Raw genomic sequence first — 23,376 nt, forward strand, 5'->3', positions numbered from 1 at the left:
TGTTTTGACTTGAGTCCACAGCATGGGGACAGTTTGGTCTGCTGACTGAACAACAAAGTAATTTTACGCCGTGACCATCACCATTCACGACAACTCTCACTCCCCCCCCCCTCTCTCTCTCTCTCTCTCTCTTCCTCTCTCTCTCACTGTGGGGGGTAGGGGGGGGGTAGTGTTCTAGGAAAGGGAGGCGTGAGAAGTGGCTGTGAACTGGAGGGTGGGAAGGGAGGGGGGACGGGGAGGCGACGCCTGCAGAAACGACATCGGTGAAAACACTGACATAATAATCACTGATGTCTGCCTGTGCCACTTTCTGGCACAGAGATTGAACAGCTTCATTTTCGATTGTCGTTACGTTACGGTGATAACGTCTTCCTGTTAGTCTTGTGCACCGCCGCTTGTCAACATCAACCAATACGTCTATTTTGCACAATAAGAAGATAAAATAAAAACATACAAATAAACAACAAGTCAAACCAAAAACAAAACAAAACAAAATCAACCTAGAAAAAAAATATATATGTAATTTTCTCCTCTGCTTTAGCTCTCACACGGCCAGGCGAGACTGTGTTCTAATTGTCTCGGTCAGTGGATCAGTTAGTATAGCCAGACTTCTTCTTCTTCTTCTTCTTCTTCTTCTGCGTCCCCGTAGATCGCTTAACTCCCACGAAATCCGGTATGTTCGGGTGGGCTTTCACAGTTTTTACCTCGCCATGTTGGCAGCCACACTCCGTTTTCAGGGTTGTGACATAGCCTGCTGGATATGTTCTTGTTTTCTTAACTTACCGAACGCTGACATGAACTAAAACGATATTTTTCAGGGTGTGCATGCTGGGTGTATTCTTCTTTCCTTAACTCACCGAACGCTGACATGGATTCACAGGATCTTGAACGTGCTTATTTGATCTTCTGTTGACACACACGGAGGGGGTTCAGGCACCAGCAGGTCTGCACATGCTGACCTGGGAGATCGGAAAATTCTCCACAACCCTGAACTCACTAGGTGGGCCGGAACCAGGGGATGGAACTTTGGAAACTCGGGCGAGAATCCATGGCTTTAACCATTCGGCCACAGCACCCTTCAGTGTCCGTTAGGGCCTGGGTCCGAATCCACTGATCTAAAAATAGATGGATAGCTCATTGGTCAGGAAAACTGAAGCCAACTGGACGCCATATTGTTCCTCGTATCCGGCCGTCACTCCGTTGAGAAGTCGTCTGCTAAATGTAGGTAGCTTCTGAACTGTAAGCGTGTATCTTCGATAAAATCGTGTTATGCTTGCCCCTACGTTATGCCAAATGTTGTGTCTTGATTGATATCTGCCAGTGGTTTATTTACCAAAGTCATTACAGGAAAACAGTGCATTGACACTCAGCGCAAAACTTGCTGAAAATGCACACACAAGAACGTCAGCTTTACTAACGCCGCTCGGCTGCGTATATGAAGTTACCGCTTCGCGCTATATACTGACACGAGTCGCAAAATGGCTGATTGAACACTTCCGCTGGCTACAGTATGCAATCCACTTATTTTAGGTCAGTGGTCCGATCCTGCATTCTCGCCCTTTCTCCCAAGTTTGACAGGATGAGACAATAAATCGAGGTCCCTGTTTGCAGCACACGCTTGGCGCACTGGAAAAGAACCCATGGCAACGAGAGAGTTGTCCTTTGGCAAAATTCTGTAGAATGAATCCACTGTGATTGGTACACAAATATATGTATATATATATATGCATGCACTCAAAGCCTGACAAAGCGCGTTGGGTTATGCTGCTGATTAGACATCTGTGTTGCAGATGTGGTGTGACGTGTATGGATTGGTCCGAACGCAGTGACGCCTCCCTCCTTGAGAAACTGAAACTGCTGTCATGCCAATCAAAAGAAAACAAACAAACAAAATAGCTTGCCAGCGGGTGAAACAAGTTCCGCTAATTATAGACCCTCTTTAGAAACTTGTCTCTCCCCCCCCCCCCCCCCCCCCTCTTTTTTCACTTTGTTTTTGTTGTTGTTGTTGTTTTTCTTTTGGGGGGTGTTTTTTTTAATCTGAGTACGGCGTACTTTATTCTTTTACGTTCCTTTTCTTTTCTTTTTCGCACTCTTTTAATTAACTCGCAGTCTGTTTTCACGATCTGTTTGTATTTACTTTCTTTCTTTCTTCGTTTTCTTTTTTGTCTTCTTTAATAAAAACCCACATAGTTATCGTCATCATGGCTGTCCGGTTTTACAAATGGACATTAATTGAACACACACGCGCGCGCGCGCAAGGAAAAAAAAAAGAAGAAAGAAAAATAGAAAACAAAAATGAAGACAAAAAAAAAAAAGGAAAGAAAGAAAATACTATTGTTCATTCTTTTCTTTTTTCTCTCGTGTGTGTTTGTGTGTGTGTGTGTGTGTGTGTGTTCAATGAATGTCAAGTTGTCAAACCTGACATTTGGCCATGATGACGATGACTGACATGTGGATTTTTGTTAAATCTGAAAAAAAAGATAGCAGGAATATGAAAGTAAGGCAGGAATACAACGGAGCTGAAATAAATAAATAAATAAATACTTACCATAACAAGAAGCCAGTTGAAATTCCAAAAACAGGGGTTGTTGTTCTTTGTTGTTTTTTGTTTTGTTTTGTTTTTTGTTTGTTTTGTTTTTGTGTGGTTTTTTGTTGTTGTTGTTGTTGTTGTTTTTTTGGGGGGTTGTTTTTTGTTTTTTTGTTTGTTTTTTGGAGGGGGTGTGGGGGGGATCATTCATTATCAATGGACTTTGTCAACTTTGTACATGATGTCAGATCCTGGATGTTACAGTCTTACCTATGGCAGGTAAATTAAAAACATGGTCCACGACTATGTAACACGTCTAGTGCATATGCAAGAAACATCTTCAACGTGTTATGTTAGTCTCAAGACAATAATTGATTTTCCGTCTGCAGATCAAAGAACCAGTTCGTCGTCCAGAAAAAAAAAAATCACTTTTCCGGTGGTTTCCATTGAAACCATAAACTTTCTTTCAACTCTGCGAGCATGTGTGTGTGGGAGGGGGGTTGGAGGTGTGTGTGGGGGTAGGGGGGGGGGAATGAGTGAGGGTCTGTCTCTGCGTGTGTCTGTCATCTATCTGTGTGTGTGTGTGTGTGTGTGTGTGTGTGTGTCTGTGTCTGTGTTTGTGTCTATGTGTGTACGTGTGTTTATGTGCGCACACTGGCACACACACACACACACACACACACACACACACACACACACACACACACACACACACACACACGGGGGAGGGTGGTGGTGTGTTGTGGTGTTTTTTGTTGTTGTTGTTGTTGTTTTTACGTTCGCGAGTGTGCATCTTCTCACGGCAATCTCCTCATATTCCTCTCAGATGTGTCGAAACGACGAACAGAAAGCATACCAGTTCACTGAGACATGAATAACGCCCTTCCTTCTCCATAACGAGGTTGTTGTTTTTTTGTTGTTTTTTGTGGTTGTTGTTTTGGTTTTGTTTTGGGGTTTTTCGCAAGCTGCTCTTTCCAAACAAACAGCAGAAAAAAAGTAACAGATCCCCTGGCGTTTGATGTGCGTGTGTGTGTGTGTGTATGTGTGTGTGTGTGTGTGTGTGTGTACTTCCCCAAACTGAACCCGCGTTTGGGTTCATCAGCGTCCACTCCTGGGCAACTCATTTGACAAGGAACTGGTGCAGTGGTTTTGCAGGCAACTAGTTAACATGCAGCGGAGAGTCCATCGCTGCTGCAGTGTGTTTGTTTGCTTGTTTTTGTTGTTTAAAATTGCCTCGGAACTACTTTAGAGAACTGTTGTGATTTGGGGAGTCGTGTCGTGTCGTGTCGTGTCGCGTCTCAGCTGTTGTGTTTGCGGAGGGAGGGCGGGGGGGGGGAGGCGAATACTAGTACACACAACAATGCGGTGTGTTCGTGTGTTCGTGTGTGTGTGTGTGTGAGAGAGAGAGAGAGAGGACAAGTGGACAATATTTGCATGGCTTGTACGTTTTGCTCTGGATCTTTTTTTTGTTTTTGTTTTTGTTGTGTGTTTTTTTTTTGGGGGGGGGGGGGGGGGGTTCTTTCTTTTTTCGTTTGGTTTGGAAGGGGGGCGAGGGGTGGGGAGACTCGAAAGGGGTGTCTTTTGGGAGGGAGTTCTGGGGGAAGGGGGTTGGGAGGGATGTGAGTGAGGGGGGGGGCGGGGGGGGGAGCGAGAGAGATCATATTTTTAAAGACATGGTCTTGAAACAAACAAAAGAAATAGATAGATAGACAGATAGATAGATATGCGGTGGTTTTTGGTTTTTTGTTGTTGTTTGTTTGTTTTGGGTTTTTTTGTTTTGGGTTTTTTTTGTTTTTTATTGTTTTTTTAATAAAAAGACAGCTGGAGTGGCGTCACAAGTCTGTTAGTCTACCTGTTTGTTTTGGAATGGCAGGTGCATAACGATGAAACAGTCTGTGCCTCTCGATCGCTGTCTGTCAAGCGGTGTCAGCTCTTCTCAGTGCTGTAAATGCTTTATAGTTAGATGGATCGCGGTAAATGTTTTACAGGTAGACGTCGGATCCTCGTGGTAAATTGTTTTACAGGTAGATGGATCCACACTCGTGGTAAATGTTTTTACAGTTAGATGGATCGGTTTTCCATAATATTAAGGCTGGGTGCCGCGGGGATTTCAGTTGACTGAGCTATGGCTGACAGTCTGAAGCGTGGCTGAGACGGTATCTTTCTATATTTCATTGTCTATTCTTCAGTGTCTTTTCTGTTTCTTTCTTTTGTTGCTGGTGCTGTTGTTGGTTTTGTTGCTGTTGTTGTTGATGTTGTTGCTGCTGTTGTTGTTGTTGTTTTTCCCTGTTTCTTTGTCATATATTTACTGTTCCTGCGCTGTTCTTTCCCGATATATATATATATATATATATATATATATATATATATATAAGGCTGTTGCTCAGTTAAATATATGCATTTCAGGGTCAAGGGGGTTGGGGGGGGGGGGGACTGATAAGCATTAACAGGGCATCAGGGCCAGGAACTACCCCTACCGCTTCCCACCCTATCCCCACTCTGGCTGTCACTGGCATAAAAGTGCTGTATAATTGTAGCATTATTGTCATTGTTTTTTTTCCCTTTTATTAGTGGTAGTATCGTTGTTATTTTATTTTTATATACATATATTCTTGTTGGTGTGTGTCAGCTATCCCTGGGTGCAGCAGACTCTTCAACCCGTGTGATCAGTGAAGTTAGCTGCCTGTCCATCGATGAAAGAGAAGTAGACTGTCATCATGTATCATATCATATCAAGTGTCACGGCTTTTAGGATTAACAGCCTTTTGCCTGAACAATTAGGACTTTTTAAAAAATTAATATTTTTTTTATACTTTGACTAAATCAAAGATAATAGATAAATAAATAAATAAGTTGCGCGACGAACTGATTTCAGTCAAGCATTCGACTTTCTTTGGCTGGGAAACTATACGTATGTGTTTTCACTCACTTCAGTGTGAGCTCCTTCGTCAGTTATCGCCGAAAGTTGTGTCACCGCACGGAATTCCTACGATGTTCACGTGCATGGGATGAAACCTCGCCGTGTTGCACGCACTGTCTTGACCCAGCCGTTGCACTCTGAGTTGTGGTGGCTCAGTCTTTTCCCATTCTGCGCTGTGGACCAAGCCTCAGACGCAGCCAGACGTTCAAATTTGTGCTCCAATACCCACTGAGCTATATCCCACCTTGCTGTTCGGCCGCAGAGAGCTTTCAAATGTTCTCAGCGGTGTAGTTGGGGGTCGGCCCAAAATGGAACTGAACGCCGCTCCGGCTGAACACCTTGCAGTCAGTACTGATGAGGTAAGCGGTGGCCTGCATACACTCGTCAGTGTACCGGGTGTAGGCTAACAAAATGATTTAACAAAGTAGTTTCTGCCGCCGGAGTCAGTCAGTCACTGAAGTTGCCAACATTAGTCAGCGCTGAAAGGATTTCTTTTCAACCCATCTCTCCTCTTCAAACTCGACCCTCTCCCAGATGTCTGTTGGCAATTTGTTTTAGACCACCACTTGAATTGTAAAGGAGTCGTCTGGCAGTTAGCACTCATTTGATTAGGCGCTATATATAAATTAACTTATTATTATTGATATCATTACTTGCTTTGTCGTCTATAACGTTACAATGCCAACCCCCCTTTTCTTAATTCTTCTTTCTTGAACCTATTTGGGCCATATCTATATTTTTTTTCCCTTCAGTCCCGAGTCCTATGTGTGACCGTGACTGGCGGAGAGAACGACCTTGTGAACACGAACCATTCCGTCTTGAGGGGAGAAGCTACAGAAAACCTTTTGCCCCAACACGGTCTGTGTCTTGACAATGACAATGAGTTTATCAGTTCCCATTAACTCAAAAGCCGCGGTTTTGAGTCGTAGAGAAACAACTGAGGCCCGGAAACATGACTGACAATAACAGGATGACGGCGTGGAAGAGCGAAAATATTTTAAACAGAAGAAATAAAAGGGGAGATAATACAAATGCAGGAAAAAAATTATATAAAATAAAATGTCAAATGTGTCAGTCTGATACAACATGATGCAATAAGACCGACTCGCTATTCGGAATAGCGAAAGCAAATACTCCACTAGACAAATGCACAGACCACAACTTAGATTTACAATAATTGTGAGCGAAGTGACATGTTCGGCTCTGTATGACTAGCTGAGCCTGAACTGGGAACTGAGGAGATGGCTGGAGCATAGCAATAACAATGACATGGTGTAACAAAATATAATGCACAATAATTTATTTTAGCACGTACCCGTTTGCCAGTAATTCTGGAATTGGTTTGATATATACAGGAGAGCCTGAGAAAAGACATAAAAAATATGATCATGCAGTTATAAATGGATATGTACAGGATGCAGTGTCAAGATTAACACGTCATTATTCCAATTCCTATTCAACAAGTACAGTCAAGGCATAGGTGGTAACTGAAGAACCCAGACTGAGACTGACTCCTAGCGAAACACATTAAAACCTTTAACGAATTTAGCCAAATTTAGCAACTTTTCTTACTACTAATAGACATTAATGTTGCATATTTGTGGAAGTTGGGACGTGTTCTGTAATACTAAGGTAAATACTCATTGCGGAGATTTTGAATTGCAGGACATTTAATTCCATGACAAAGTAGTATTCGTCTCCCACCCGATTCGCGTCTTGCTTGATTTCAGAGCGACAAGGTAGACTACTCTCATGCAGGCAGTAGACAAGATGGAAGTTGATATTCGGCTGGCCGCACCACGCGGACGTTTGGAAGCGAGCGACTCTGAAGTTACCCTCGTCACACCAGGTAATCTTTGCGTTAGTAGAACTTTTTGAAACCTTTGATTGGTAAATATTATTTTGATAGGAACCCCCCATCTTTCTCGTTCGCTCGCTCGCTCGTTTCTTTGTCGGCTCTCAGGGTAATTAAAGTTTTCAACTAGTTCAGTAAACACAGTGATTTACAGAACTCCCTGATCTGGGAACTGAGGAGATGGTGGTGGTGAGATCTATAAACAGTGTTTAAGGTGTTGAACGCTTACCACTCATTTACTGATCCAGTGATACAGAATACCGTACGTATATTTACAACACGTGTGCCTTGTTACATTATAGAAAACTAAGCAAAGGATAGCTCGGCAATTTCCTCACTCCTCGCCGGCCAATTTAATTTTGTTTAAAAGGAGGCATTGGGATTGATAGTGCTCATGTGTGAGCATACATATGCATGACATGTACTTGTGTGAACTTAAAATATTCTGTGTTACTGTCTGTTGCTTGGGGCAGGGTGACCGTCACTGTCATGATACAGTTTGAAAAAGAAACCATTTCACAACTGAAGACCATACAAATGCATTATATCCAGAGATTAACACTTATCTGTAGAATATTTTTATTTCACAGCACACTGATTCGCATATACATAAGCATTTTAATTCTTTTTCATTCTTCCCCTTTTCAGCCTCGGCTCAGTGCATCATACATGCATACACACAAATATGCAAAAGCCTGTGTTAGCTGTCTGTGCATTAATGCAAGTGCACACGCACACACACACACACACACACACATGAACAGTCTTATTTCTGAGTTTCACAAGAGCTGTATCAACTCTTGAATCATCATTTCATGCATGCACATCTTTCTTGCTCACTCAGTATCAACTGTGCAAATAAATAATGCATCATTGCATGTGCTGTCTCTGAATCATGTATGCACATATATCTACTAATCTCTCTGTCTCTCTCTCTCTCTCTCTCTCTCTCTCTCTCTCTCTCTCTCTCTGTCACACACACACACACACACACACACACACACACACACACACACACACACACACACACACACACACAAAGAAAACATCCCACCCCATCCACTCACCCTTTACACAGACTACCACAGGAACAGCCAGTGATAATTTATTCTGACTGTGTCACACTCACAACACTTGCAGGGGATGTGATCACATCGGACTCTGGCTTCATGCGAGGCCATGGCACGGTCATGGAGGGGGACAGCCTTAAGGCCACAGTGGCCGGCGTGGTGCAGAGGGTGAACCGTCTGGTCAGTGTCCGGCCCCTCAAAGCGCGCTACGTTGGGGAAATTGGGGACGTCGTCATAGGGCGTGTCATAGAGGTGGGTCACACACAGCAGTTTGTTTTGTATTGTATTACTCTTTGTCAACATGTTTCTTAGTGTGAAATTCAGCATGCTGTCTCTAGGGAGAGCTTGTCGCCATAGTGCAGTGCCACCATGTTTTGGTTTTTGTTAAAAAATTGTTTTTTCTGTCTGCAAATATATTTTCTTATCCTGGTGGGTTTTTCTCCAGAATTTTCCAGGGACAACCCCTTTGTTGGGTTCTTTTTATGTGCGTTGGTTTAAATAATCTTTGATTATTCAATAGTACACATGATTACAATGCAAAGAAAGACAGTATCAGCAAGATAAAAGCATATACTGTGCTCATACATTGCACTTCAATTTTAACAGGATGTCTGATGAACCATATTTGTATCAAATAATGTATTCATATGTGCATTAAGTGCATGCTACACACAGGGCCTCAGTTTATCGTCCAGTCTGTATGACTAAATGTTCAGACCACCACTGAGAATGTTTTTGATTTTATATAATTACACTTGATGAAAGAGGAAGTGATCTGTTCTCTGTTTTAAGACATTATCACTGTTAAGTATAGATTTCTTTTTCTCTTTTTTAGTCTTGTGTGCTAGAATTTAAAACATAAACCCACATAGAGCCAATTTATACATTTCTGGCAAAGCTTTAAGTTTAAAAATGGAAAAGAAGAAAATATTATTAGTATTAAGATAAATCAAGAGCAATGTTTACAACAGTTCAGATCTAATTTTCAGTCTCTAGCTAATGTTTGGGGAGGATGTTGGTTATAGAGGGTGTGGGTTTAAAGATTGCCAACAACACAGGGTGACGATGGGTGGGGTATGGTTCGCCTTCCTTCATGTGGGATGTTCAGTTTTTCATCATAGTTTCTCAACACTTGACCAGTGTGTTAGGTTTGATGTATAGATAGGTCAGGCATCTTTGTTTTTTTTCTTCTTTCCAGCAGATGTGTTGAAGAGCATACAGAGATGCCAACTGTCATGATTTCGCTCTATTGTGTTACGTTCAATCACAGTTTGTACCGACGTTACACCAATGTCAAAATTGTTCCAAAGAGTTCATTTTCGACTACATGGCATGGTCACATGCTTTCCTGTCGTAACATTACCCAGATGCTCAAGACCTATCGATCACGAGGCCAGAGCAGTCCCTGTCAGCCTTGGTCTCACATGATGATGCTCAGCCAATTGCATGCGTGTTTACATTGAAACAGCATTGAGTGGACCAGTCAGTTTAATTGTTTGCCTGAACAAGAGAGAACGTGGCTAAATCAAGTTCTTGATCAAGCAGCATCTGTGCCCAGTGGATTAAGCTATGGAGTGCAAGAAAGGAACAAGCGGCTCGAAATAGAAGTCAGCCATGGATTCCAATTGTGAGAAACAATACAAACAAAACCCAGGGAAGCGATAGACTGCCACAGATGTAAAGAAGCAGTGATGGGAACAGAAGTTTCGCCAAACGTACACTGAAAAATATCCGTGCATCGCACCCTCCATTTTGGGGAACTCGCGCACTTGTTGTATTGTGTGCGAGTTCATTTGCTGATGTGGTTGGGAGTCTTGAGTGTTCCTTCCAAAGTCAAAATGTTCCTACCAAATTCAAAATGTTCCTACCAAATTTCCTGATTGTTCAGTGCTACAAACACTTGACAGGGATTGGCATCTCTGTGAACATCAAAGTGCACACCTGTTTCCTGCAGGTGGGGACGCGGCGGTGGAAGGTGGACGTGCACACCAAGCTGGACGCGGTGCTGATGCTGTCCTCGGTCAACCTGCCCGGGGGGGAGCTGCGGCGGCGGTCAGAGGAGGACGAGCGCATGATGCGGCACTACCTGCAGGAAGGGGACCTGATCAGTGCCGAGGTGCAGAACGTCATGTCGGACGGCACCCTGTCCCTGCACACCCGCAGCCTCAAGTACGGCAAGCTGGGCCAGGGCGTCTTGCTGCAGGTTAGTGGGCACCTGTTTGAGTGTGTTTGTGTCTGTGTACATTGTATTGTATTGTGTTGTATTGAAATGTATTGTGTTACTATTTGTCACAGACGCTGGGGTGGGGAGCCTTGCTGCAGGTGAGGGGGTGCTTGTTTGAGAGAGTTTGTGTGTCGTGTTGTATTGTTGTATGGTATTGTATTGTATTGTATTACTTTGTCACAAAGAAGCTGGGGTATCTTGCTACAGGTGAGGGGTGCTTGTTGAGTTTGTGTGTTTACATCGTATTGTATTGTAATGTACTGTATTGTAATGTATTGCATTGCATTGCATTGTATTACTGTTTGTCACAAAGACACTGGGGCGGGGAATATTGCTGCAGGTGAGGGGTGCTTGAGATTGTGTGTGTGTGTGTACATTGTATTGTATTGTAATTTTGTATTGTATTGTATTGCTGTTTGCCACAAAGCTGGGGCGGGTAATCTTGCTGCAGGTGAGGGGCACTTGGGGTTTTTTGTTTTTTTTTGTTTTTTGGGGGTTTTTTAACATTTAAGCAAAAGATATATATATATATATATTATTATTATATATATATATAACACATTATCAGTAAGTGGAGGGGCAGATGAGAGAGTTCGTGTTTGTGTACATTGTATTGCATTACTAAAACTGTATTACTATTACTGACCCAAGGGCTGTTTAATTTTGAACAGTATCATTGTATTGTATTGTTGTAATTTGCATAACTCTTTGTCACAAGAGATTTCTCTTGTGTGAAATTTGGGCTGCTCTTCTCAGGGATGAGTGCATCATTACAGGGTAGTACCATCCTTTTTTTTTTCCCCCTGTCTTTTTTCTGCCTGCAGGTGCATTTGTTTTCCTATCAAAGTAGGTTTCTTTCTGCAGATTTTTGCCAGGGACAACACTTTTGTTGCCATGGGGTCTATCACATGTGCCAAGTTCATGCTACACATGGGACCTTGGTTTATCCTCTCTCCGAATCACTAGTGTCTAGACCACCACAGGAAATCTATTGCCGAGTATGCCCTGCACTCATATTGTCTCGCTTCCAAGATGGGCATGTTACAAGGCCAAAACTTATGGGGAGGTGTGTGTTTGTTGAAGGTCAGGTGTAATGTTTTTGTCACTGTCTTGTGTCTGTACATGTGTGTTTTACAACCACCACTGAGCCAGGAAATGAGTATGTGTGTTTGTCATTTTGAATTCTTAACCACAAGTTTCATGTGAATTCTTAGCCACTAATTTCATGTTTTTTTGTTGTTTTTTCTTTTTTCCTTCTAATGTGTTCTATTCCTGTTGCATGGTGAGATGCTGAGCATATCGTCCATGTAGCTGTACCAGTGTACCTGGCTAGTCGGGCGAGGCTTTTTTTTTTTTTTCTGACATCCATATGAACATATCAGTTTTGATTGGAGAAACCGCCATCACAGATGAAACGGGTGTTAAAAGCTAATATAGGCCTGTTTGCTCTGTGGTCAGCCAGAAGTCATTTCTTGTCAGTTTGTACGTCAAGTTGTATACCTGGTGTCAAGAACTAACATGGTTATTTACCCTTGGAATAATACTCATGTTTCTAGGGTGTGTTGGGTAGGTAGTGTTAAGAACTAGTCTTAGTATTTGGAGATAATTAATTGTCCTGTGGTCAGCATTTTCTTGTATATTTTTTTTTAGAGGTGGTTGGGGCAGGGAGGGAGGGGGGTGGGGGGGGCTGTTAGTTACACCTGGTCAGTAACACACCTGCATCATGTCATGTTACATGTCACTTGCAAAGCATAATACTGTTTATCATAGTGTGGTATTCAAAGCCACATTTCTGGATTTTACAGGATTTGTAAAATGACATTGAAAATGTGTAATTTTTATTCTACGCAACTGATATTGATCTCTCTTTTTCAATGATTTTCAAGAAATATGTGCTATAGCAAGTTGTCTTCAAGTTAATAGAATAAGTAATTTTCTTAAAAGTTTACTATTTTCAGATTTTTTTCTTCTGTTTGGCAAAATAAATAAATTTTCTGTCTTCAGTAGTTTTCCATTTTCAGATGTTTTTTTCTTCTGTTTGGCCTTGTTTTTGTGAAGGGTGTGTGGGTGGGTATGTTAATTTTCTACATGCATGCTTGCATCTGTCATGCAGATCTTCCTCAGGCCATTTCAGTCTTCCTTCAGTATGAATTCCCCAGCCCTTACCATTTCTGCCTGGCCTGTTGACTGTTGATTGATTCCATGTCCGTTAGGTGTATGTTAGTGGAAGTTGTGGATGGCTTAGGATGAGTGGATCTGCATATATATGTGTATATGTGTGCATGTATCATTGATACTTTTATAGCACCTATCTTCAGTCTAGAGACCAAACCCTTAACCAGATGAGTGCCTGTAAGATGTCAGCTGACGTCTTGCAAAAAGTGTTGCCATAGTGCCTATAACGGTGTAAGACGTCTACTGACGTAATGCATGTATTTTGATTTTGATGTGCATGGTTAACCAAAAGCAGATTTCAGATCAGGAATATGTAATCAGCCTAAAATGAAAAGCTTCAGGAATATGTAATCCTCCTTAAATGAAAAGCTTCCCTGTGGTGTGTTCCACAGGTGCCAGCCTCCCTGGTGAAGCGGCGGAAGACCCATTTCCACACGCTGCCCTGTGGGGTGAAGATCATCCTGGGCAACAATGGCTACATCTGGCTGACCCCCACCAGCACGGAGGAATCCAACACGGGGGGCTACACCGTCAACCTGAGCCCTGTCCCTCGCAGCGACAGGGAGGAGATTGCCCGCCTCAGCAACTGTGTGCTGGCGCTGGCCGAGCACAAGATGCTTCTGTTCGACACCAGCATCATGTACGCCTATGAGGAGTCGCTGAGGTTCGAGAGCAAGATGCTGCTGAAGGTGGAGGTGGCGGCAGAAATTGCCGAGCTGTGTCAGCAGAGGCTGGAGCAAGAGGGTTATAAGTGACGGACTTTGGGCAAAGCGTGTGTGTGTGGACTTGCCGTTTGTGTTTGGGGCTGAAAGTGTGTGCATGTGGACTGTGCCAGTGTATGTGCATGCCTGAAAGTGTATGTGCATGGGGGAAGGTTTATGCAACACATTCTAAGCAGCGGAAGAAAGTACTCGAGTGTGAAAGTTTTGCATGAATGAATTGTGTTCAGTGGAAAGCAGTGACTGCAGTTGAGGAGTGAAATAACTCTTGGAAAACTACTCAGATTATGAACTCATGAGGGACAGGAAGAACTGAAGGTGCAAAAAACAGTGCAACATGTTTCAACACCAAGGGGGGGGGAGGTGTTGGCTTAACATAACGATAGTAAGCACACCAACAGAAGATGGAGCACTTGGCTGTTTCTTTTTTTTTTGTTTGAAAAAGAGATGGAGTTTTCTTATCAACAAGCATGAGAAGAGGTGAAGGCCCCCAAACAGGAACAGTAGGTTAGCACTAGTGTTATACTGAGGCTTGATGCCACAGGAAATTATAAGCTTGTTCCACAGGGTTCCCCTCTGGTCATTTTTCATGCGTTCCACCATGTTGATGTCCAGTTTTCGTTCAGTGAATAAGCCAGTGCTCACCCATGTAAATGTCCAGTTTCAAAACATTGAGTAGGCCTATTCCATGTTAATGTTTTGTTTTCACATGACTGAACCTGCATTCCAAATGTGCATGACCAGTTGTTTTTTTTTTATGCAGTGACTAGGGCTGTATTCCCCTATGTTGATACCTTTAGTCCACTTTGCATGTTGATACCAAGAAACAGATCTGCACTGATGAGCTTTGCAGTATCAAAATTTTTAGGGCATTTTTTTTGTTCTGACTGCTTTTTTTGGTTTTGTTTTTTAGGGGGTGGGGTTGTTTGACTGACTGCTGGATTTTCAGCAATACCCAGGTGCCAGCCACACACCGACCCATCTTTTATTAGTTCCGCAGAGCACTGGGTAAAAATAATCACTTTGCTGAAGTACAGTGGCAGATATGTCAGTGAATCACCAATTTGGTTTTTGTTAATCATTTGCTAGCTTCCGTTATGGTTAGAAATAAATTAACTGTATTGTACTGACCTTTTCGTGGTTGCCATGACCGTACGTGACCGATCGAAAGTCACTATACATACGGACCAAGTCCATATTTTAGAGAAAAGATCGTGTTTAAAAAAAACTGCCATCAAGAATGGTCAGTCTGAAAAACTTAAAGCAGTGGTGAAAAATAAACGGAAAACTTAATGGATGTGGAGTATCTTTTGATTAGATTGGAGAAAAAAAAAAAATTTCTAGGGGAAGGAACGGCCAAATCATAAAGTTGGACTTACATTGTGTTGGTCATTCCCTCCCTCCCCCCCCCCCCCCCCCCCCCCCCCAAAAAAAAAATTCAATAGCACAAACAAAAATTTATTTCAAATGATAAAATTAGAAGTTTGTCCAATTTTTTTGAATCGGACGTTCCTCCCCCCCAAAAAATCAGTTTTAATTCTGCCATTGAAGCACCCCACTCCCTAGGGTTTTAGGTACAGGTGCTAGTCCACAAGTAAAATGCCGGGACTAGCACCCATGCCACCACTGAAAATGGACGATGTTCAGAAAACAAGCAGACAGTGAATGGGAAGTGCACCAGCTTGAAAACGTGCTGGCAGTTGGATCTTTCTCGCTGTGTGCCCCCATGTGCACACTTTGCGCTGGTTAACTTTCCACTTGCACGATATTGTGCTTCTCCCTTTAAATTTCTCATGAAAGCATCACTGCGTTTGGGCATATTTGTATTTCTTTTTATCACAACAGATTTCTCTGTGTGAAATTCAGGCTGCTCTCCCCAGGGAGAGCGCGTCGCTACATTACAGCCCCACTCATTTTTTTTGTATTTTTTCCTGCATGCAGTTTTATTTTTCCTATCGATGTGGATTTTTCTACAAAATTTTGCCAGAAACAACCCTTTTGTTGCCATGGGTTCTTTTACGTGCGCTAAGTGCATGCTGCACACGGGACCTCGGTTTATTGTCTCATCTGAATGACTAGCGTCCAGACCCTCATGGTCTAGTGGAGGGGGAGAAAATATCGGCGGCAGAACCATGATTTGAACCAGCGCGCTCAGATTCTCTCACTTCCTAGGCTTACGCATTACCTCTAGCCCATCACTCCACTTTATACACACTACACCACATCTGCAAGGCAGATGCCTGACCAGCAGCATAACAAAGTGCTTAGGCCTGGAGTACAGGCATATGTATTTGTGTACCTATCGGACTTTTTCTCCTGAATTTGCCACAAGGACAACTCTGGTTGCCATGGGTAATTTTTCAGTACACAAAGTGCATGGTGCACACAGGACGTGGTTTATTGTCTCTTTCCGTTAACTAGACAGTTTGATTTTCCAGTCAAACATGGGAGAAAGGGCAAGAGCAGGAAATGAAACCATTCCCTCAGACACTGAATTGGCAGATGAACGTCTTAACCATTCAGCCACCTTTTTCTGATAGGTACACAAATACGTAACATGCACTCGAAGCCTGACGATGCTGCTGGTCAGGCATCTGCCTAACATATGTGGTGCAGCATATATGGATTTGTCCGAATGCTGTGACACCTTGAGAAACTGAAACATTGTTTCCAAACATCAGTAACATTTGCATTGCAGGACTGGTTTTGAAGAAGAAAGCAAGCAGTCCATACTTAATGATATTCTTCGAAGACTGCCGTCACTGCTGACTTCTGTTATTGCCCGCACTGCACACGCATCAGTTAGGATGAACATCTTGACCATTCATAACATTTTACACGGAGTATCACACTTGAAACAGAGTACCAATAATGTGTCTGTCTGGAAGAGGTGCCATGACATCCTGACACCCAGTCTTGTTGGGGATCCAGAATGAAATGAACCATTTGATCATACTTTTTGTTCCAGTCCAGTGACACAGCACCCACTTGTGCTACTGAGTGCCAGATTGTCACATTCCTGTCTTCACAAAACACGGGCGCTATACTGTACATGTGGTGTTGGACTGTCCCGTCTGGCCGAAGAAGGCTCAAACACTTTCAGATGTTACTGTTCCTCTCCCCAACTAGTCGCCACTGACTCGAACTCGCTCCACAGGTTGACAGTCCACTCCTGTGCAGCACTTGCCCCGTACATACACACAGGTCTGCCAAGCAGACAACAGCAGTTTCCCCAGGATCAAGTTGTCTCACCATTATTCCATCTCCACTCAAGGTCTAAGCAGTGGTCTGGGTACAAGTACCTCAATCAACTTGGGTTCTATGTAGGCATTCATTAAATACTGCAAGGATCAGTGAACTTGTAAGTAAAGGCCCTGTACTCTTGACTTTCCTTGCTCCACCCGTGTCAGAAAGGACACCCGGTTTGTGGTTGGTGAAGGCTGGAAGCAGCAGGAAAGGAATGGGACCTGCCTTTCTACACAGAGCCCTAGACACTGAATGAATTCACAGCTATGAGACCTTTAACCTTTTATTTTAAACTTACAAACAAAGCCACAGGATGGTATCACATTGAGCCGTGCATTCTAAACTTTGTGCTCTAGTTTCCCTGTGGGAATAGTACTCTAAAAAAAAAAGATTTCACAACAGGAAAAGCTGTATCAAGGAAACAAATGATTTTCTTCAAATGAAAAGTGATTGACAGTGAAAGATATGATGCTTCCCATGCTGTCAGTGTCTCCATTTTCTCCACAGGGACTGACAGCAGATGACATCTGCATCATCCAGTCTCAATGCCATATGGCCTTCCTTCCCTAAAAGACATCTGCATCATCCAGTCTCAATGCCATATGGCCTTCCTTCCCTAAAAGACATCTGCATCATCCAGTCTCAATGCCATGTGGCCTGCCTTCCTTCCCTAAAAGACATCTGCATCATCCAGTCTCAATGCCATGTGGCCTGCCTTCCTTCCTAAAAGACATCTGCATCATCCAGTCTCAATGCCATGTGGCCTTCCTTCCTTCCTTCCTTCCCTAAAAGACATCTGCATCATCCAGTCTCAATGCCATGTGGCCTTCCTTCCTTCCTTCCCTAAAAGACATCTGCATCATCCAGTCAATGCCATATGGCCTTCCTTCCCTAAAAGACATCTGCATCATCCAGTCAATGCCATATGGCCTTCCTTCCCTAAAAGACATCTGCATCATCCAGTCTCAATGCCATATGGCCTGCCTTCCTTCCCTAAAAGACATCTGCATCATCCAGTCAATGCCATATGGCCTTCCTTCCCTAAAAGACATCTGCATCATCCAGTCAATGCCATATGGCCTTCCTTCCCTAAAAGACATCTGCATCATCCAGTCTCAATGCCATATGGCCTTCCTTCCCTAAAAGATATCTGAATCATCCAGTCTCAATGTCATGTGGCCTTCCTTCCAGTCTCAATGCCATGTGGCCTTCCTTCCCTAAAAGACATCTGAATCATCCAGTCTCAATGCCATATGGCCTTCCTTCCCCAAAAGACATCTGAATCATCCAGTCTCAATGTCATGTGGCCTTCCTTCCCCAAAAGACATCTGAATCATCCAGTCTCAATGCCATGTGGCCTTCCTTCCCTAAAAGACGAGCTGTTGTAAGCCATGCAGTGCAAGCCTCTCACATATCTCATTTCCTATGCGCCTGTTCCTATTCCACCTATTCCTGATTCACCTATCACTGAAGTAGATAATCCCCATACGCCTATTCACTGCAAAAAAAATCAGCTCCTCTTTTATCCACCAGTGTTAAAAACCACACCACAACACATAGTACACACACTGGACGATACACTTGGCACACATGCACAAACACATTCTATTCAGTTATGTGAATGTGCATGGCAGCAGATGTCTAAAAACTGAAAGTATATACTGTGCCATCCCACAGCTGTGAGAGAACCCCCCCCATCCCCCACCCAATTAATAGTTTGCAAATTTCAGCTTCTTCAAAATGTTCTTTTTTATGTCGGTTTATCTGTCCAGTACTGAGCATTGGTATATGTGTGTAAACATTTTCTTAACTGATATTCATCCATGTATGGATTGTGTTAGCATGTGTGTGTGTTGTGTGCATGTGCGCGCAAGCATGCGTGTGTTTGAGACGCACGAGAAAGGCTGAACAGGTCAAATGAAAATGGCAGGTTGGTGAAACAGGACAGAGTCAGATTATAAAAAGGCCGTTGAGAGTGGCCACACTATCAATGAGTAGGTAAAACGGGTACAGGCGAATCAGACCTGCTCCCTCTTACACCTCCCTCACTCCTACTCCCATCTTAAAGAAGTTATCAAGGTTTCTATTCCATGCTTGCCCTGCACAACGCCTGAACCACCACTTCCCGCATACTATACCTCCACTGTACACACTGCCTGACTGGGGCCCTGGTTCCCTTCACAATACAAGGCCACTGGACCTCCATTCCTGCACAAGATACCATTGTGCTGCCTCCTGCAGTCACTGACTAAGCACACTGTGTTTATACAGTAAGCAAGCTTCCATGGACAAACGACGACAACCTGTACACTATATATATCCCACACAACAGGCTACTGTGTCAAGGTGGATCTGAGAAGACTGGCTGAAATCTATGCAACACAAATCATTGGAACTGTCGTCGTGTCATCTTTGGGGCCTGGGGGGCGTGGGGGTGCTGACAGGAGGGTGGGGGTCCATCTCCATCCACATGACAGGTCTGGCTGTTTCCCCTGCGTCCTGGGTCACAAACTGTAAGGGTCCATTCCATTGCGGTGCATCTCGTGTGGAGGCTGTTATAGTCTGCTTCAACTCTGCACAGCAAACGGATAATAAAATATAAAAAAGAAGAAAAAAGACATTAAGTAAATAAATAAATAAAACTTTAGCACATTAAAAAAAACAACAACAACAAAACAGTATAGACATTCCTTAAAGATGGCGCTCCATGGATTTCCTTGTTTAGAACTGTAGACGTTTTTTTCTTCTTTTTTTCTTCTTTTTATCTTATTTGCTTTGTGTGTGTGTATCGTCTGGTCAGTGGTGTGGTGATTGGTAAGATGGTGCAGCACAGATGATGGGGAAATGCCAAGAGAAATATACATATACATTCTGAAACCAAAACAGGAATCGTCTCTGAGTTTACATTGTCACATCACCACCTTTTGGGGGGGGGTGGGGGGGGTGGCAAGGCTGCTGAAATGTCCTGCTGAAATATGATGCCACAAGAATCACAGAATGAACTGCCATGTACGGACTGACCTGTTGAGAATGGAGGTCTTGCACAGGCATCTTGTGGTGTGGAGCTGGCCTCCATGACAGGTGGCACTGTCCCAGGTCACCACTATCTTTCCCTTCAGTCAGTTCTGCAGACAGCATGACTGTTCAGTTGGCCGGGTATGTCCTGTCACTGGTGACAGGGTGGATGCTCTCTGAAGTCCGTTTGACACTGCCAGTTCAAAGGTCTGCAAGGTCTGCACAACAGTACAAGTATATATAATAATAATCAACCTGGGCACTGAATTAATGCTATGATAATAATAATAGTAATAACTATTATTATAACTATTACCTGAAGTTAACAATTGTTACATAATATATGCAGTGCAACACAATGTAAACACTCCACTCACACATTACTTCATGCACTAACACCACAAACACTCAAACAGCAATCATCCACACTCACACGTAGTCTTTACATTAAAATAAACTGGTGTTATATACCTATCTATACTGTACAGGGAGCCAAACCCTTCACACACACACACACACACACACACACACACACACACACACACACAAAGCCGCGCCAGCGCACGTGCTTGCGTGCATGCACACATTAGTACAACCTCCGACATTACTGTACAACACCTTTATGGAAAACAGGTTACTATTCAGATTCTCAAGAAACCGTATGGAATACCTCCTCCGAATGCCGCACACATGTTTCGGCCATGTTACGTGCCTGTTGTGCGAAATTGCGCACAAACTAACTCGTCAACCTTTACTACATTAGAGGGAAGACAAGCAACGGAGACAACTACAGCCTGGCACTTGCTGAAAGTGATGTGGAGAAAGATCTCGGTGCCTTCATAGACAGTAAGCTTGACTTCAAGACCCACGTACGTCAGTGGCAAGCAATGATCACCTCGAAGGCGAACAAAGTGGTCGGAATCATCAAACGATCCTTTGACTTTCTTACTGAGGACCTGTTCGTACAACTGTTCAAGGCACTGGTACGACCGATTCTTGAATACGAACACTCAGTCTGGAATCCCCAATTGAAGACCCCCACTGCAGAGAAGTCGAAGATGTTCATACCGGATGTGCCACAAAGCTCATCGGCTCGCTGAGGGAAAAAGTGTACTCAGAGAGGCTGGCCACGCTCAAGCTGGCCAGTTCAGAGCACAGAAGGAAACGTGGCAACATGATTGACACCTACAAATATGTCCATGGCATATGTCATCAACACCTGGAATGGTTTCCCAGAAGATGTGACAGCCCCAACACTAGCTGCTTTCATGGGCCGCTTGGACACTTACATGGCCAGTCAGTATTCCCACCCTTTACGACCCACTAGTTACAACCACGCATTCAAGTTTTAGAACTGTGACGAGCCCTGAACGGCGAACAGGCCACTACCAGGCCTCAAGCGTCTGACAAGGTCAAGATCAAGGTCAAAGTAAAGAGAAATAACTGCGTTAATCGGTTAAGGCCTGGGAAGATATGCCAAAATGCAGTGCCTTCCCTTTAATTGTTCATTGGCTGAGGCGTCCGTTTTTACGTCCGCAAACCAAATCCGGACTCGACTGCGTTTCATTACAGATTGATATGGATACTTACAACCCCTATCTTTGGTCAGAGACCAAGCTCAAAGCGCTTTACAAAGACGAGTCATCAGCACGACATGCTGCCTGCCTGCCAGTGGGTCAGTAGACAGGACTGGAAGCTTCACTGGTTTACTAGAGGCGCTCATCATTCGGCATTCCGTCCCCGACTGTCATTGGAAGGTTTCTCTCTCTCTTCTCACACACTGTCACACACATACTCTTTCACATACACGCGCGCGCGCACGTGTATATTTAGCGTGGGTTTTACTACGAAATTTGCCGCCGGAATTACGATTCTTGTTCTCTTTATAGTGCTGTGTAAGCTGCAAACGGGACCTCGGTTTATTGTCTTATCCGGCCAAATGACAATGGTCCAGGCCACCACTTAACTGTGGACTGGATGGGTGAAACTAGTGGCAAGTGCAGGATTTCATATTGCTTCGATTCTAACGCTTTCCCAGGAGAACGCGTTGTCACTAGACCCTACCACAGGCTGAGGTGGGAAAGAAAAAGGAAATAACTCACACACACACACACAAAATCATAAACGCGCTTTACATCCGACTGCCCTGACCTTCCATTGCACTGAATGACAATTGATATAGCACATATATAAAACGATACTGGGTGATTGGGAACAGATTCAGTTCACGTGTAAAACGTTGGCTGCAATCTAACTTAACGGGTTGTGGGGGTAGAGGGGGGGACAAAAGAAAACTTACCTTACGACGAGTTTCTGCAGACTTCCCACTCCATCTCGCCGAGCTGTGAACAAGTACTGTGCAGTAAAACTGGCGCTGGAACTGTTGCCGGAACTGTTGCCTGTTGGTTGAGAGTGACGTGGTGAAAGACTTGGGAGTGTACATTGATAACAAGCTGAACTTTAAGACGCATGTGGCAACAGTTACTGCAAAGGCTAACAAGATGGTTGGTATAATCAGGCGTTCCTTCGATTACCTATCTGAAGAGCTGTTTATACAATTGTTCAAGTCCCTGGTTAGACCCATTTTGGAGTATGGGCATTTGGTCTGCATCCCGCAGTCAAAAACATTGTGCAGAGAGGTGGAGGACTCCAGCGACGGCCAACGAAACTGATTGGTCATCTGAAGAACAAGCCGTATCATGAAAGACTCGCTTTGCTTAAGTTACCCAGTCTAGAGCACAGGAGGCAGCGGGGTGATATGATCGATTGCTACAAATACATACACGGAATCTACAAGACCAACAATCCCGAACTATCACCTGCAGTAAGTAGAGACAGAAGAGGCAACAGTTTAATGTTAAATAAATCACATTGCAAACTGAAAGTGCGCAGCTCCTTCTTTACAGAGAGAGTCGTTAATAAATGGAACGGTTTGCCAGACAGTGTTGTGACTGCCCCAACCATGTTATCTTTCAAGACTAGGTTAGACGCTCATTGGGCCAACTCTCCAAGCACATATGATCCAGTATGCTATCATTAGGCCACGCATGCTGGTATACTGCATCCAGTTGAACGTCTTCCAGGCCTAAAACGTCTTATTCCAGTTCAAGTTCAAGTAGTTCTTGCACAGAAGTTCCACAACGTTTTAGAGATATGAACACAGACCCTTTTTGTTGTTAAGACTACACAACTCAAATACTTTGAATTTCCCACTCCATGATCACAAACTAAACAATTACACTCTAAATCGCGAGGATGAAGCCGATGTGAGTTCACAATTTTCTTCTTTTTTTGTTTCATCCAAAATGTTCAGAATTATGGAATCCGTTTCCATTTTTGTGTAGTCGTTTGAATTTGTTTCTGTGCACCACAACCATTCCATTTCAAGTCCTCCTTTCAATCTGGAAACAGGTCTCTGCTCTCTGAGCTTGACTGAGTTGAAAAACCTGGGACTCCCACGTCGTATTGCACGGGTTGGTCGTGATAAATTGCATGATTTTCTTTCGATGTGTCAGCCAAGACAGCACGGAACACCTTGACCCTTGGGCATTGTCAAGGGTCGTTAACTCAGCTCAACACCAGGGTGTGTCAGGTTGAACGTGTATGCGCACACACGCGTGTGCAT

General features: G+C 43.6%; 1 protein-coding gene and 1 long non-coding RNA gene across 2 annotated transcripts; one reads left to right on the forward strand and one right to left on the reverse strand.

Annotated features, from left to right (window-relative positions):
• The first annotated feature begins 5,673 nt into the window (after nt 1-5,673).
• LOC143280619 (exosome complex component RRP4-like) lies at nt 5,674-13,848 on the forward strand. Its single transcript, XM_076585337.1, has 5 exons — nt 5,674-5,806; nt 7,178-7,296; nt 8,443-8,624; nt 10,327-10,575; nt 13,164-13,848. The coding sequence occupies exons 2-5, from the start codon at nt 7,200-7,202 to the stop codon at nt 13,524-13,526; spliced, it is 891 nt and encodes a 296-aa protein (XP_076441452.1). The 5' UTR covers nt 5,674-5,806; nt 7,178-7,199; the 3' UTR covers nt 13,527-13,848.
• A 4,958-nt stretch (nt 13,849-18,806) lies between these two features.
• Nucleotides 18,807-19,905, reverse strand: LOC143280620 (uncharacterized). The gene is made up of 2 exons (XR_013055034.1): nt 19,758-19,905; nt 18,807-19,309 (listed from the first exon to the last, which is right to left on the reverse strand). It is a non-coding gene; the product is annotated as an uncharacterized LOC143280620 (long non-coding RNA).
• Between the last annotated feature and the right edge of the window lie 3,471 nt (nt 19,906-23,376).

The sequence above is a fragment of the Babylonia areolata genome, chromosome 3 (assembly GCF_041734735.1).
Source record: "Babylonia areolata isolate BAREFJ2019XMU chromosome 3, ASM4173473v1, whole genome shotgun sequence".
Taxonomy (NCBI): domain Eukaryota; kingdom Metazoa; phylum Mollusca; class Gastropoda; order Neogastropoda; family Buccinidae; genus Babylonia; species Babylonia areolata.